This window comes from Piliocolobus tephrosceles, chromosome 9 (genome assembly GCF_002776525.5).
Source record: "Piliocolobus tephrosceles isolate RC106 chromosome 9, ASM277652v3, whole genome shotgun sequence".
Classification (NCBI taxonomy): domain Eukaryota; kingdom Metazoa; phylum Chordata; class Mammalia; order Primates; family Cercopithecidae; genus Piliocolobus; species Piliocolobus tephrosceles.
In genome coordinates, this window is record NC_045442.1 from 58,200,144 (window position 1) to 58,217,701 (window position 17,558).

At 36.7% G+C, this 17,558-nt stretch overlaps 1 protein-coding gene across 1 annotated transcript in view; it reads right to left on the reverse strand.

Moving 5' to 3' along the window:
• Positions 1 to 12,084: 12,084 nt before the first annotated feature.
• The window catches only part of LOC111537963 (rhotekin-2), a 45,855-nt gene continuing 40,381 nt past the window's right edge, over positions 12,085 to 17,558 (reverse strand). Inside the window, exon 8 of the mRNA XM_023205139.1 lies at positions 12,085 to 16,413. Within this exon, the coding sequence (XP_023060907.1) occupies positions 15,878 to 16,413 (536 nt within the window). The 3' untranslated portion in view covers positions 12,085 to 15,877. The remainder of the gene's footprint in view (positions 16,414 to 17,558) is intronic.

The window sequence follows — 17,558 nt, forward strand, 5'->3', positions numbered from 1 at the left end:
TCCAGGCAGAGGAAACAGCAAGTGCAAGGCCCTGAGGCAGGAGCATGCCAGGCATGTTCAGGATAGCGCAAAAGCCAGTATATGTGGAACAAAGAGAGTGAAGTTTCTCTAGAGTAGCAGGAGATTAAGTCATGTAGGTAATGGGGTCAGCAGACCATGGACAGTCTTTTACTTCAGCTTTTACTCTGAATTAACTGGGGAGCATTTGAATGTTTTTTGCACATGGAAGGTATATGATCTGACTTGTGTTTTCAGAGGATCCCTCTGTCTGCTATCCTGAGTATAGACAGTAGAAAGCTATGTAGTAGTAGGGAGACCAGTTAGAAGGCTATTGTAATAATTCAGGCAACAGATGCTGGTGGCTTGAGTTAGGGTGGAAGCAATGGAGATGGTGATAAGTGGTTAGATTCTGGAGATATTTTGAACATATACTAAGATTTGCTGGTGAATTGGACATATGGTGTTCTGGATAGAGAGGAACCAAAGAAGACGTAAAGGTTTTGACCTGAGTAACTGGAAGGATCAAGGTGGTGTTTACTAGATGAATAAAACTGTGAGAAGGTCAGAATTGGAACAGAATAGCAGATCTTGTTAAAGTTTGAAATGACTACTATGCTTCCAAGTGTAGCAATTTAATAGGAGCTGCAACACACAAGTTAAGTCCTCACCTGACCTCATCAGTAGGTACTTGGAAACTTCAGCTTTAAGGAAACACACAAAGGAACCAGATTTACTGCAGGCTAATTGATATAAACAAGAGTTAAGTTCCTATGGCATATTTCTGGTCACAGAAACATCGCCAGACTTCTAAAGACTAAAACACTTCTAATATTAAACACTGAAATAAATGTGAACTATATATACATTTAAGAAAGATTAATGAAAACAAGATAATTATTACCCAATTATTCCAGTTGAGGGTTGAGGGTGGCCAGAGTCCATCCCAGCAGCTCAGGGCGCAAAGCAGAAGCCATGCTGGCCAGGACACCATGCCCTAGCAGGGGGCACCTCACACACACAACCACACAGGCTGGGACAATGTAGATACACCAATTCACCTAACATGCACATCTTTGGGATGTGGGAGGAAACCAGAGTACACAGAGAAAACCCACACAGACATGGGGAGAACATGAGAACTCCACACAAACAGGGGCCCCAGGCAGAAATCAATTTTTTTCCAATCAATAGTATAATGAAATGACACTGACATTGAATGGAATGATGTTATTTGAAGATCAGCTGTCATTGCGTGTATATATACATGCACACATTTTTATTTTTTTATTAAGTCTTTTATTATGTTATTATTTATTTCAATAGGTTTTTGGAGGAACAGGTGGTATCTGGTTACATGAGTAAGTTCTTTAGTGGTGATTTCTGAGATTTTGGTGCACCCATCACCCACATGCACACACTTTTAAATGCATAAAAAATGTTTGGAAATATACATTAAAAATTGTTAACAGTGGCTACCTCTGGGTAACAGGAATCTTTGGAAAGCGGCACTGGAATGTTAGGGGAGGAAGTAATATATGTTTTTGTTTTTTGATACCTTTCTGTATCATGTTTGTATGTATATATGTATTACTATGTTCTCTGTTACTTTTATGATTAAAAATTACTTAAAATTTGTGTGGTTGGTGAAATGAACCAAGTCACTGCAAACAGGAGTCTTACTAGGAGAGTCCACATTGGATCAGGGGTTTATAAGGTCCTTTCAAGCTCTGACACTGATTTCTGCAACTGGGCGTTAACTGGTAAGTCTCCCCGTCATTTCCTCCATAGGCTTCTGTGAAATTCGGTATGTGAACAGCCTCTCTAATTCATCTGCTTCATCTTGAAAACAGTACCAAGAGCTCTCGGTGCTTAACTACCTCACAGGAAATTTGAGGTTGGATGAGATAAGGTGTTCAAATACTTTGAGTTACCACAAACACAGGTGCTCATGTAGGCAGAATATTATGAGTCCTGGAATATTAACAGACCTAGTAAAAAGAAGCTGTTTCTGCCTTTTGATCACGTAGGCATTTTGATACTCTTGAACTCCATTTAGTCTGCGGTGGAATGAGTGTTTCTCCACAAACAGTATTAATTTTAGCATTTTTGTTCATGCCTTCTGTCAAACAAGATTTCTTCAGCCTTTGATTTTTATCAAGATTCACTTTATTCTTCAAAGCATTTAATTCAAAGTTCACTCCATCAGTGGGTGGATTATTTAAGTAACTGAAATACCAGTGTTGAATGCCATATTAGTTATAATATTTCTCTTCACAGGGGATATATTTACCAAAGTCATGTACTAATGAACAATTGGAAGTAGCTGTCCAAATAGCAGACACTTGGTAAACACTGAATGGAAAATAAACCAATAGACAGCTCTACAAAATATTTATTCGATGACTCTTAAATATTCTTCTAAGGTCATTATTATGTGTCAGGTGCTGTACTGGGTGCTAGGAATACAGGAAGAAGACAAATGTCTTTTCCCTCATGAAGCTTATATTCTACTAGAGAAATGTCACGTTGTATTTTAAATTTTTCACACTGGTTCTAATGAAGTATTTGAGAAGCTATGTGAAGAGGAATTTGGAAGTTGCTGGCAGTTATCAGTTTCTGGAGATTATGTAGTTGATTACTATTATTACGAAAAAAAAATCACCTTTAGTCCCCCACAAAGGTGAAGAGAAAACCAGAAAGTCACCACCAATCAGAATCACAAAAGGCAGTCAGTGGAAAAGATTGCAAGTTTCAGGAAAAATGAGTTGTCTTAATATGTAAAAAAGTCTTTCTTAGAACTGGAACTTACAAGAAATGGGCTGAAAATTCTAAAAGCAAACAACCTTAAAGAATAATGTCAAATAGAGGCTGGATATTCATGAATATGATGGGTTGGGGGCATGGTTTCTGCCTACAGAAGGAGGTTGAAGTAGGTTATCTCTGAGCAGCCTTCCTAGTCTAAGTGAATAAGTACCACAGTTATGAAATTATATTTTCTCTAGAGAACAATTTCTCAACAACCAAATAACCCAAGATGCTAATATTCTATTTATATTTTATAATTTCTTAACAAATATCTCAAATAAGAACTGAGTAAAGAACAGGCCTTGTTAGTTACTGAAAAGTAAAGAGAAGTATAGTTTTCACTAGACAGTCTTGCCTGAAGCTCAATTAGAAATCTTACCATTCACTAGTAAAACATCTGCCAAAGTTAACAGGTAAACCACTAATTGGTAAGCGGTCACTCCAGGGCCCCTGCCATCATCACCATCCCCAGCTCCCAGGAAATCTTGCTAAAATTTTTCCCATTGTTCTGCTTCCCTTTTCTAATTTGCCAGCCAAATTTGTTTTCAGTACCAACTTCAGATGACTCTCCTCTCATGACAGCTTGACTTGTCACTCATTTCTATAATCTATCAAAAATAGGATCTCCACAGTTAAAAAAAGAAAGAAAAAAACCTCATAATTTTGATGGCAGACCCTTCAAGTTGACTGGTACTCAGGCACGAAGTCAGTCCCAAACTAATGAATATTGATTGCATCAGTTCTTCCAGCTTTGATTCAAAGATTGCTTTTGGCAGGCCAGGCACGGTGGCTCACGCCTGTAATCCCCAACACTTTGCGAGGCCGAGGTGGGTAGATCATGAGGTCAGGAGTTTGAGACCAGCCTGGCCAAGACAGTGAAACCCCATCTCTACTAAAAATACAAAAATTAGCTGGGTGTGGTGGTGGGTGCCTGTAATCCCAGCTACTCCGGAGGCTGAGGCAGGATAATTGTTTGAACCCGGGAGTCGGAGGTTGCAGCAAGCCGAGATCACGCCACTGCACTCCAGCCTGGCAACAGAGCAAGACTCCGTCTCAAAAAAAAAAAAAAAAAAAAAAAAAAAAAAAAAAAAGATTGCTTTTGGCAAAGACATTGACTCAGTTTCAAACTGTGGTGAGACATCAAAGGAAAAAGTTCTTGGTTTGGTTCCTTTAGGAAGAGACCCAGTTAATCTAACATCTGAATTCACAGCAGTTACATGTGACTGCTGACTCCTCATCTTGCAGCCATGCCAATGGGGGGGTCTCCAAAACAGTGTATCAGGTGCTTCTTGTGCCTAGAACAACCTCTGGGGTTGGGATAATAGTAATAGCCACAGTAGCTAACATGTATTGATTATTTGCTGTTTTCCTGGAATTTTACACTTTTATATATAAACTCTTAATTGAATTCTTGCAGTGGTCCTATGATTACCACTTTACAGGGTCTGGGCCTTAAAAGGGTTAAGTTGAACTGCCAAAGGCCAGTCGGTGAAAGTAGCAAGGCTAGGATTTGAACTCAGGACAATGTGCTTTCAGTGTTGCAATGGCTGGAGACTGTAAGGTGTGGCTGCCACAGGAGGGAGTTGGGCTATCATACCTTTGCTTTTGTTTGCTCCATGCCTGGCTCACCTGCCCTGGAGCTCTCAGTCTTGCGTATTCTTAATGTATATGCTTTCATTTCATCTTTTTTTGTTTTACATTGGGGCATTTTTTATAATTCAGCTAATGTTTCTACTTAATGCATTCAGAGAGTGAGTTCCAAAAAAGTTTCCTTTCTGTATATGTAGTTAGGTTTTGCTAAAGAAAGGTGAGTTCAACTGCTGATTTACTAAAAATAAGATTGATGAGGGAACCTTATCTTGTTTTGAAGACGACAAATATGGAGACTTTTCAACCATGGAGGAAGACAAAACACAGTAGCTGAAAAGGAGATTAAAGCAATAGGGAAAGTAGCTTTCTGCCCCTTGACAGAAGATGTGTGTCCTATAGAGAAGCTTCTTAGAGTGCTGGGGTGGGGGCGGGGGAGAGGCATGGTGGGAGGCCAAGTGCTCCTCACCCCCTTCCTGCTCTCAAGTAGTTCCACTTGGCTCTGTCTTACGTATTAAAAGTCTACATAAAGTATTGTTTGGAAATACAGTTCTGCTGCTAAAACAAAAGTACGACATTGTACAATGGTTATTTTACTGCTGGTTACTGGTCAGAAAAACTTTTTTTTTTTTTCCTGACACTGGAACTAAACCCTATGAATAAATCCAACTAATTTCATCCTCCATCCTCAGATGCCCAGGCAGCTAGCAGAGTCCTGTATATGATGGGAACTAGCAATAAGTTGGTTGAGTACTTTTTTCCCAAAATATTTTATTAATAGTACAAGTTACTGATTGCGTCCCAGGAAGTTTATGGCAAAAACATTAAACAGACTATTTTCACTGGTGTTGATAAGACTTGTGGTACATTTAGTCCAAAGCTTTCTGGGTTCTCCACCCTAAGCATTTTATTTTAGTAATTGATCTGGGTTGAAATCGGTCTAAAGTGGAATTATCATCTCCAAATGATTTCAAAAGTTTTACTAAACTTAATTTCTTGGGCTGCTTTGCTGCCTAATACAACAAAGATGTTGAAGTATACCAGACACACTATTCTGATTTCCCAGATAACCTTTGAGTGACTGATTCAGGGATGACGGCAGCTTTGTTCTCATAACTGACTATTTAAGGAACACTTTTGGCATCACAAATTACAAAAAAAAAAGAAAGAAAGAAAAAGAAAAAAAAAATAGGGAAAAAGTTCAGTTGAGTAGTCCTCAGAGGGAAGCAGAAATCAGGAACTCCATTCGAAGTCCTTGGACACATGTGAGGTTTGCCTGAGGTCCCGAAAGTTTTCTCCCTTCAATCTGTTCACCCCTCTGTGTCACCCTTCAGAGCCCTCAGGCCTCTCCTTTCCTCTTGTGTACCGAAAAAAGAATTTGATACATTCAGTCACCTTAAGATGTCACAGGTTGATGCAATTTAATGTATCACCCTCCCCTTGCAAAAGAGCTGCCAGGCAAGAAAAATCAAGTCAATAGTGTCACATTAGTGACCTGGATATATGTGAACCACTGTTTTTTCTTTTTTAGAAATTTTTAAATCAAGTCAGGTGAGGCGTGATTCTCTCAGCATACTTAATATATTGACAAAGCATGCCTTTTTAAAAAAGTGGCCTGTGCCCTTGGTGAACTTAATGTGTAGTGGTGGCATTTACAGGCTGCTTTTCTTCTTCTAGAGACAATTTATGAGGATGCTCCCCAATCTGTAGCTATCTCTGCCCCAACTACTCAGAGAGAATCTGTCAGAGATGTGATCTGAATCCACTAAAGCCCATATGGCAAATTTCTTCAGCATACCAGAAAAAAAAGCAAACTTTAGACTGACATTCAAGGCCATCCATGATCTGACCACATCTGCCTTATTAACCTTATTTGTCAGTAATCCCTAACCATATACAAATGAAACAGTTTCGAGTTTTTAGATAGACCCTACATTTTCATGCATTTTTAGCTATCAGTTACAGTGGAAACAACCCCAAGACTTAGTGGTTAAAACAATATGCATTCATTATCCTATTATCAGTTACAATAGGTCAAGAATTTAGGAGCAGCTTAGCCATGCATTTCTGGCTTGAAATTTCTCAGAAGGTGGCAGTCATGACTAGACTTGAGGGTCTGCTGTCAAGGTGTCTCACTAGCAAGTTGGGGCTGGTTATTGGTGACAGGCCTCAGTTTCTTTCCACATGGGTCTCTCGCAGGACTGTCTGAGTATAGCTACTGGCTTCCCCCTAAGTCAGTGATCCCAAGAGAGGGGAACAGTAAGGGTGTGCTATCTTTTTATGACTTAGCCTCATGTGTCACACAGTATCACTTCCATTATATTCTCTGAGTTACAAATGAATTCCTAAGTCCAGCCCACAATCAATAGGAGGGGAACTAAGCTCCACCTTTGAAGGGAAGAGTGTCAGAGACTTCGTGAACGTATTCTAAATCAACATCATGCTCCCACTCCTTTGCTCATTCTGTTCCCGCTGCTCAGAAGGCTTTTTCCCATATCTGTGGAGCCCAATCAATCCTACGTCTTTCAAGACCCAATTCAACTGTTACTTCCTCCAAAAATCCTTCCCAAATGCCTCCTAAGAGCTTTCCTTTCTTTTCCTTCCTGTTTAATTTTCTACATTTTTTTTTTTAACTACACTTGTTCTTATTTTAGATGGTAATTATTTGGTATTCCAAGCCAGGGTTTATCAACTTTGGCACTATCAATGCTTTGGGCTGGATAATTATTTGTTGTGGGGATCTTGTCCTGTGTATTATAGGATGGTTAGCAGCATCCCTGGTCTCTTCCCACCAAATACAAGTAGCACCTTCTGGCCCTAGTTGTGACAATAAAAAATGTCTTCAGACATAGTCAAATGTTTTGTGGTGGGCCAAAAAAAATCACCCCTGGATGAGATCATAGTTCTAGGCAATTATGTTCTGTGATTCATTTTGAATTTCCAATTTATGGCTCCGAAGGGCCATTCTAACAAGCTAGGAGAGGAAAGGACTTTATTTCAATCTCGACGTTGCTGAGAACCCGAGTTTTCCTGTCCAACCTTTCCTACGCATTCTTCAGTCCTCTGAGTGATTCCAATAGCCTATTAATAAATTTGCCCACCAGGTGCAGTGGCTAACATCTGTAATCCCAGCACTTTGGAAGGCTGAGGCAGGCAGATCACCTGAGCTCAGGAGTTCGAGACCAGCCTGGCCAACATGGTGAAACCCCATCTCTACTAAAAATACAAAAATTAGCTGGGTGTGGAGGTACACACCTGTAGTCCCAGCTACTCAGGAGGCTGAGGGAGGAGAATGGTTTGAACCTGGGAGGGGAAGGTTGCAGTGAGCCAAGAACATGCCACTGTACCCCAGCCTGGGTAACAGAGACTTTTTTTTTTTTCTTAAAATACATAAATTCACCCATTTTTTTTTTCTTCATTTTCAGCTTAAGTGAGTTTCTGTTGCCTTCTACCTAAAGAAATGTAATTAATGAAAACTAACTCATACTTCAAGGTCTGGCTCAAATATCACTTCTAGTAGTCCCATATGTCTCTAGATAGAATTTATCCTTTCTTCTCCTTCATATTTCTTTTAGTGCTTTCTGCAGCCTGATAGTGGAGTCTATCTAGGTTTACATATACCCAAATATTCCCTTAACCCAGGGCCAAGCATTATGCACAGAATAATATAGGCTGGATCTAATTGTAAAGGAAATGGATTTTCATCTGGGGCTTTAATGCAAAAGAATACATCAAGTGACCACATGACTGGGGAAAAAAAGAGTTTGGAGGCTAGTCTGGCAAACCTTGGTCTCAATGCTTTTTTTATATTTCACGTTTATTAGAGGCTGTTGGTATACTGAGGAGGATGAGAGCACTGTGTTGAATAACTGATTAGGTTCAAATCCTGTCTTCTCCACTTACTGGGAGACTATGAGCAAATTACTTAATTGTTTTGTGCCTCCAATTACTAATCTGTAAAATGGGGATTGTTAAAATACTACCTCATGGGGTTAAAACATAAAACAGACAAACTTAGAGCTGCTTTGGCCAAATTAGGAGAGACCCAGAGACTCCCTCACTTGGTATCACCCTACTGGTTGCCACCTCCAACGGCATCAACTCAGGGACCTAGGGCTGTCTAGATCAGTTTGAGACAAACACCAGCAGCCATCCCAGTTGTTAACTAGCCATGTTGTATTGAACACAGTATTTACTCACCTGTTTAACGTTAATAAGGAAGTTGACCAGGTGAGTAAATACATTGTGCAAGACAACGTGGCTAGTTAATGGTAGCCAGGAACTGGGTGCTCTTTCTAACTCTGTCAGCTCTAGTTCTGATGCCAAATATTCCAGCTTAACCCGTCTTATTTTCCTGAACTGCCATTCAGGGTCCTTTGTGTGGTACAACATATCCCATCTCTCCCCTACTGCCACATTTGCTTCAATCGTGCCTACCTGTTTTACCTACAATTTACTTTACAATATGCTCATTCCATTTCTGCCCAGTCAACTGCCCTATCCATTCATTCCTTTCCACTTCTACAACTGACTACTAACCTCCCTTTGAAAGCTGCAAAACTGAAACTCCTCCAGGAACCCATGAGATGAATTGTCTTCTATTTTACTTATTCCTTCTAGATTTGAAAACCGTATTATTATTAATCCTTACATCTTTGCAAGATATTCATAGTATATATACACGTTTGCACTTCTTAACTCGTTATTTTTTTGAGGCAAGGTCTCACTCCGTTGTCCAAGCTGGAGTACAGTGACTTGATCAGAGTTCATGGCAGCTAGAAGTCTCAGGCTCAAGTTACAAGTTATCCTCCCACCACAGCTTCCCAAGTAGCTAGGATTGCAGGCATGTGCCATCACACATGGCTATTTTTTTAAAATTTTTTGTAGAGACAAAGGTTTCACTATATTGGCCAAGCTGCTCTTGAACTCCCTGCCTGCCTTGGCCTCCCAAAGTACTGGGATTATAGGCATGAGCCACCATGCCCAGCCTTAACTCAATCCCTCACAGCTCTTTCATAGCACTTAAAATTAGATGCTAAATTGTGTAATACTGATTACTCTTTCATACTGCCCATAGTGTTTTATGTATTTTTTAATCTTTATAATCTAAGTTTCCCAGTGGTGGGCAGAGATTGCTTGTATCCAGATAGATTTATGTTAGCTATATGGGAGGCAGGTCAAACCATGCTTCATCTCCATAATCTAATGATTGGTTCCACTTACTGGAATTCACGTGAGCTTAAGAATAGGCTGTCTTTTAATTCATAAGCCCCAATAATGCCAAATATAGAGCTCAAGAGACAATGAACAATAAGTATTTAGACACACTTTTAGGTATTTCCTAAATTTTTATGCACTGTGAGCCTAACATGTTCACATCAAGCAAGAAATGAAAATAGGAGAGGGGTTATAAATGACTAAGTTATTATGTGTGTGTTGGGTCTCTATCAGCTGTATCCTCTTCCCTCTTCATACACGTGTTACATACTATATGTCAACCTGTAGAAACAAGGCAGGCACTTAAGTATTAGGTCCTAGACTATGTGTTATCTTATTTAATAAACACATCTATCTTATAAGGTTTTTTTTAAATCTTAAACATTAAAAAACCCAAATGAGGTTAAAAAAAAAAGCCCCAAATCATATAGCTAAGTCATGACAGAGCTAGAATTTAACCCAAGTCTAACTCCAGAGTCCACAGTCAACTACCATGCAGTATATGACCCAGAGCAAGTCTTCCACTCTTGTATGTGTGTTAAGTGGGACTACTGAGAGAATATGGTAATGATTAATTTATACAAAATATTTAGCACAGTATAGTATCTTACACATATTACCCAATAATCTGTACTCACTCTCATTACAGAATACTATGACAGGGTTAAAATGTCAATAAAACATGCTTCCTGCCCTTGAAAAATCTAATAGGGTGTGGTGGGTAGATGTCTAAAATAGCACTCCAGTGGCTCTAATTCAATGGCTCTTTACCCATGAAGACGATGAGATATCACACCCATGACTATATTGCATGCAAAAGGGATTTCCGAATCAGTTCACCAGGAATTACTCAAAAGGGAAATTATCATGGTGGGCATTCCTCATCTAATCATATGAGCCTTTTAAAAGCAAGCACTTATAAATGACGAATTGATGGGTGCTGACGAGTTGATGGGTGCAGCACACCAACATGGCACAAGTATACATATGTAACAAACCTGCACGTTATGCACATGTACCCTAGAACTTAAAGTATAATAATAAAAAAATTAAAAAATAAAATAAAAGCAAGCACTTTCAATTGGGAGCAGCTGAAATAGTCAGAGATTTGAAGCATGAGGGAGGCTTGATGCACTGTTGCTGACTTTGAAGGCTGAAGGGGCTACTTGCAAGGGCCAGAGCACAGTTTCTAGGAGCTAAGAGTGACTCCTAGCCAACAGCTAGTCCTACAAGCACAGGAACTGAGCATGAAGTACCCAGTAGGGCATGGCAGGTTGGAGCTGGGTTGTAATGTTTCTGTAAACTGTGGAAGGTGATTTGAACTTTTTATTCTGCTTCACTGGAAGCACATTTTAAAAGAATTTTTTAAAACTAACTGAAAATACCTGAAGAATCTAACACCAGTATGTGTATGAGTATGTATGTATGTCATATCTATACTTTTATATTTTGCATACATAAAACACACATTTTAATATTTGAGATAAGTGAATAATTCCTCTTACTACTCTTCTCCCTATTAATATAAAACTATAAAATTGCTACAACTAATTCAGTTAAAGATGCTTATTAAGATGGCTAAGTTCAACAAAAATGCATCCATTCATAAAAATAATTTTGAGTAAACAAAATATCAAAATATTTTAAACAAGACACCAAAAAGTATTCATTTTCAGCAAAACTATTTTGATATCTTGAAACATCTGACATAATTATGTATATACAAGATCTTTTCAATCTACCTCTTCTTTAGTAGTTACATTACGAGATTACCATATGCCTCAAAAGCAAACTGCTTCAATTTAAAACACACTTTTCCATAAGATCTGGGATGATCTTTCCTAATTTTCAAATGTGTCAGGATTAGTATTTTCTCCTATACTCAGATAAAGAAAAATGTTTGTTAAAATTTCTGTAACTTTTTTTTGTTGTTAATTGAATGTAGTTTGTTTCTCTAAGCACATTGATTAGTAGGCCTCTCTCCCTAAAGTTTTTTTTTAATGTTAAATATTTCTGACCATACAGATTTAGACATAAAATGCTGAAATAATACAACTGAGCCAGGATTGCTCATTTCTCTCCCCTGCCTCTGAGGTGCTCTGCAGGAATAAAGTACTGAGGGAGGTACATTAAAATAACGAGACTCCCTATTTTACGGCATTCTGTCCACGGAGCAGCGACTGAATATCCTAGGTACCTAATTTATTGCAGTGGCTTAAGCTCTGGGGAAATTATGCATCACTAAACTAAAAGTAAGATTATGTCAATGGATTTTTTAAAGAGTATACTTTAAGAAGGATTATATGTAAACATTTTAATAATGTTAATTATTCAACATGGCTATAGAAATGTTAGTCTTATAATAATTAGCATCAGCTACTTGGTATGTCTTTTTCTGATTAAACTGATTCCACTACACTGTCTACTTACATCAGTCTAGTCTAGAGGAGCACTTAAAGATAAAAAGTTAGAAAATGTCTTCACAAATCAGTTCTTTTAATGTATAGAAGTTTCAATTACATGACTTGGGCTTGCTTACCAAATGCCTTTGGTACTTTAAAAAATGTATGTTCATGATATAATACTTTTTAATCCAGAAGTTTGAACCATATTTAATTAAAAAATAAAAATTATAAACAAAGCCAATTACACAAGCATGTCGGAAAATAACACACCATAATATATTTTCGAACGAAGACTTGTCTTTTAAAAACCCAACGGTAACATCTTTCCCAGAGTTAACTAAGAACATCTATGATCCAGAATAAGCAGATTTCATTTAACTATTAATAGCAATGAAGCAGTTACACACAAACATGTAAACATATGTAAACATTTAAAAATAGTAATGCCTTTGAAATGTAAGGGGAAAATGTCAACTTTATCTACGTTATAATTTAAGATTAACAGTGAAGATAGCTACTAGAATATAAATGGTCATCAGTTAAAGTTTAATTACTATTTGATAATTCACTCTTTAACAAGAAAATGAGTTTTGATAAATTCAGACCACAGGGACCAATATTTTATCTTGCAGAGCAGGTCTTGCTCATGGTGCAATGCAGCATTCTGTCCATGTAGTACAGTTGTACCTCAGTCCTGGTAACACAGGTGATTACATTCAAATGGCATTTAACATAAATTGCACCAAACTGCCCTATAATTTCATTTTGGACTGAATTAATTAACTTCTCAGTAGGTGGCTGAGGTGCTGAACAACATAAGCCTAAAGAAATACTTGACTGCTTAACCTACCTTACGTGAGGTGTCTCTATGTCTCTAATTCAAGACAGCTTCCATTTTTAATAAATAGTACCAAGTAAAATGCATTTAGTAGGATCCCAAAGGGTAAAGATAAGGCATTTATAATAAATGGATTTAGTTTTCCACATATATTCACATCCATTTAAAAGAAGTCAGGGGGCACTGCAGACAGCTAAGGAGGATTTAACAAAACTCAGCAAGAGTTGGCATGCCTGATATTTTTGAAAGACTATTTACCTTAGGAGGTGTGCATTTAGAATTTTAAAAATGTCTTTTTTGCCCTTGCAAGATATTAAAATACAAAAGTTACCACTTATTAGCAATTAAAAACAATACTATCTTAATGCTGAATACGTAATTTATATCCCAGAGCTTGAAATGTAAATGTAATTGTCTAAGACATTATCTTTAGATCATCAGAATTATCATATCATAAAATATCTATTCTATTTCCCCAATTATATTATCAAGAGCTGACAGCTAACTCTTTGCTTCAAGTTTATAGTCTTCATATATCAAGAAACAAATTAAAAGGACAAACAAGGAATGTGAAAGCTCATAAAAAGCTGAAGCAGCTTTCATATTACATGACATATTTCTTTGTCATAAAATTCTGGTTTAAGAAATGAGAAAACAAACACTTCTTTTGAAACACTCTTTAACCCAGTGCTTAACTATTTTTAGATTTTTTTTTTTTTTAAACTGTAAAGGAAGGGAAGGAGGAGAGACAGAGGGCAAGTGGGAATGGGGGATGAGACAGAGAGAGAGGAGAGGGTGCCAGAGAAAGAAACAAAGACAAAAAGAAAGGAAAGAAAGAAAATAACCAACTTTGTATTATAACTACACTCTTTTGGGAAGAGGTAAATTAGCATTTCAGGAGCTGAAGACACCAAGCCCATAAGAAAGAGACTGAATAATTTGGTGGGGAGGAGGTGGTGATCCTCGCTCAGGCTTTTATAGTTCTAGGTAAAAAGGGCTTCAGACCTGTTTCAAAGTTCTGCTCCGAGGGCATAACTGCCAGGTAATTTCTATATGAATATTTTCTTTTTCTTATACAACTTAAATCCTTCCTGCTATTATTTGCATGATGAACAACGACAAGAATATAATCTGGAAGTTTTAATACTGATTTGTAATAAAGGCAGGCATCAACTAGGAAAAAAAAAAAATGCTTAGATGCCAGCTTCAGAAACAATTTTGCCTGCAGCATCTTCTAGCTCAATAATTTAGTGGCAATGACAATCACAAATGCTGTCAAAAACAACAATGAGGTTTTAAAAAATAACCAAAAAATTCAAACATTATCCTTTAGATTTTGAATGTCATTTATTAAATGGCAATCATAACAGAAACTTACGAGAGCCTTCTAGTTAGAAAAATAAATCCACTTTTTAAGGTTTCCACACATGTGATCATCTCTACATGCCATCAAGCAGGCATATAGTATTTTCTTCTCACCCAAACCTGTGTCTGTCCTGGTGTTACTAGTCACAAAAAACCTTTTGTTATCATCACTCCCCTCACGATTCAATACTTACTAGGAGTCCTGGGCAAACAAAAGTGTCCTGGCAGTTACATCATTCTCTATAATGAAAAAGACCCTGCTATCTGAAAATAATGAAAGGCTCCGTTTAAATTAATGCGGTTTTTTGGTCAAGTGTTCATTTTATTTTGTAATCATGTAGTTCTGATCCAAATAGAGTTCTTCCTAGCTTTAAAAAGATCTCGAGATTATACACGGGGCAGCAATTTAATTTTTAATTTTTTATTTCTTGCAATGACATTTAGGGTTCAGTGTGATTTGAGATTTTTAGTGCTATTGCTGACACCTTATGGAAACTGTTTTATTTGGAAATTCTGATTAGATTTTTAAAACTGTTCTGCTCTTGTTTACAAAAAGCATTATTATAAAAAATGGATTTTTTTGTTCCTTTAAGGTATTTTTCTGCTATTTATTCCTCACTTGACTTTATAATCCTGTTTGGGTCACTATGATTAGTTGCTATGGAAATTACCTCCTATGGAAATGATTCCAATGCCATTGTTGTAAGAATATGACTTTTAATGAAAAATACTGCTAGCAGACATCAACTCTTACTAGGAAAAGGAAATCTAATTAAAATTTTAAAAAAGAATTCTGAAAATTATTTACCATGGCCAACTTTTCTGATATTTTTGAATCTCCCATCTTAAGTAAGTATTAAATGAATTTTAAGGTGTTGATCAGCTACTCACTTCCCTAAATTCCAAAGTCACAATGGAAATCAGCACCACATGCAGAAAATTGAATGTAAAGAGCATTTCATCTACCATTTCTCTAATAAGTGTTATGCTTCATTTATGAAAGTTAATGTCAACAGTATTTCAGGGCTCATCAAGGAAACAAGTTTGAATAGCACATTACAAATTCCCTTTAAAGATGAAGAATTTAATATTCCAAAATTTATCCCAGGAATTTAAAAGCTCAGGCCTATAAACTAGTGAGTTAAACAATAGATGAGAGCCAGTGAACCATTAGATGAGAATTCCAGAACGCTAAGAAGAAAATTTTCTTGGGTGGATTCTATAATTTGTGGTTTGAATAAAACCTTTGAAACATTCCATTAGTATTAAAATTCTCACAATGAGAATATGGCTCATATTTAACACATTTTAAATTACTAGACCGTCTCTCCCCAAAAGAAATTTTAATGCTTTATTCCGCCTAGGGCTTATTCACTGCCTGGTACTAATTTAGGAATAAATTAACCCTTCCAACAATTAGGATATTGTCTAGAAACTGCCTCTTGCACACTGCTGGAAAAATCACTCACATTCTGAAAATCAGGAGTAAAAAGATAAATCCATTTCTTCATTATAAAATGTTTTTCTATACCTAATAGCTTATTAATTATTGGTATAAATCACTATCATATTTACCTATATAATTACATTATTCTATAATGCCTCTGAATTAAGTTTCACAGTTATAGATTTTATTAAATGTTTTATCATTAAGAGTTTTCTAAACTTGTGCCTGCAGCCATGATCTAGGGTCCAGAATGTCTTTGATGGATTTCTGCCTTGGAGCTGGCACTGGCTTGGCTTCAAAATTGGTTTTAGTGTCTGTGTGCTCACCATCACTTAATCTATTTTTCCTGGCAGGGAGAAGTTTTCGAGGAGCAGCCATTGGTTTCTGTAAGTGATGCATTAGGGTTGATAGTTTGGTATCCAAAGACGATGTCTGAGATATACTTGTTTTTCCCCAGTTGTCCTTAACCAATTGATCTGTGTTACTCTGTGATTTTAAGCTGAATGGAAGTTTATCAGGAGGAGGAAGCGGGGCTCGTCTCTTTTTCCCTTTTTCATCATGTAATGGCTCACTTGCAGGAGACAGTACCTTTTTCTGGATGATCATTTGATGGTTCCCATCAAAGAGTGTAGCCCAAGGAGGTGGTAAGGATTCTTCATGCTGACCAATAAGGAACTGCCCATTTGTCTCTTCAATTTTTTTTTGTATTATATCCGTTAAACTTTCAAGTTTCATAGGTGAATCAATGCCTATAATTTTTAGAAAAAAAACCATGAAAAAATTCAAAACCAGTATGCACTTTATCTAAACAAGTTCTTTTTGAAACTAGTATGCTATATATAATGGTCATCAAAGACTATGATAAGGAAAACATTCACTTGTAAAAATAACCACACCACCAGAACTAAAAAGATCATGCACTGCACTAATCATACATTATATATGTAAACACACATAATACATAGTATATATATAAACCATATATAACATACATATAATGTACATAATACATACACATGTATAAATATATTTCTATATAAATCAGCAAAATCCAGCTTTCAAAGTGGAGTTACATGAGTTTTCTAAAAAATTCTATACATTAAGTATATATGGGATAACATTTCTTGGATTTAAAACCTTATTCTGACTGCTAGGTAAGAGATTTCCTTTTTATAAAAGCTAGATATATATTGGGATGACTGTATTTGGATGAGTATTCTTTCCTGTAGACCAGCAAAGTCTCTGTTAAAAGGGAAAATGCTTAAAACCAAAAACCCAGGAGAACAGAGTAATACCCTCATACCACTTTGGCAATAAGGGCGGTGGGTGAAATTTTCCTTGGGAAAAATAAAATAACAGAGATAAATGTCTATTAAGTGAATTACTGATATTTTAAAATGTGTGAACCCAAATGTACCATTTTTAACCTAACATTTTAAAGTGAATGTAAGTACAGATACATTAGGGGCAAATTAAACAGAATTTATACTGACATGCTCTTGTTCACAACATTATTTACTAAGGCAACGGCAAAAAATAAACACCCTTCAAGGTGTGGGAAATTGAATAAAAGTCTAGAAATTTAAAATTTTCCAAAGTATTAAACTTAACCAATTTTTTTTTCTGGCTAGAGATGAAAGCTTCCATTCATTAACAAGCATCTATCAACACTACTTTACAACAAATTTAATAAAATACAGAAAAAAATTACTGAACATGATGACATTTTAGAATCTGCAAGTGTTTATTTTCAGAATTTTCATCAGCTACTCAGCTAATGTTTATTTTCAGTGCACCTTTACTCATTTTAAGCCTTAAATTTTTTGTCTGATCTTGAGCATTCAGACTATGAAAAAATGTGTATTCATAATTCTGTATTAATTCATCTATTAAA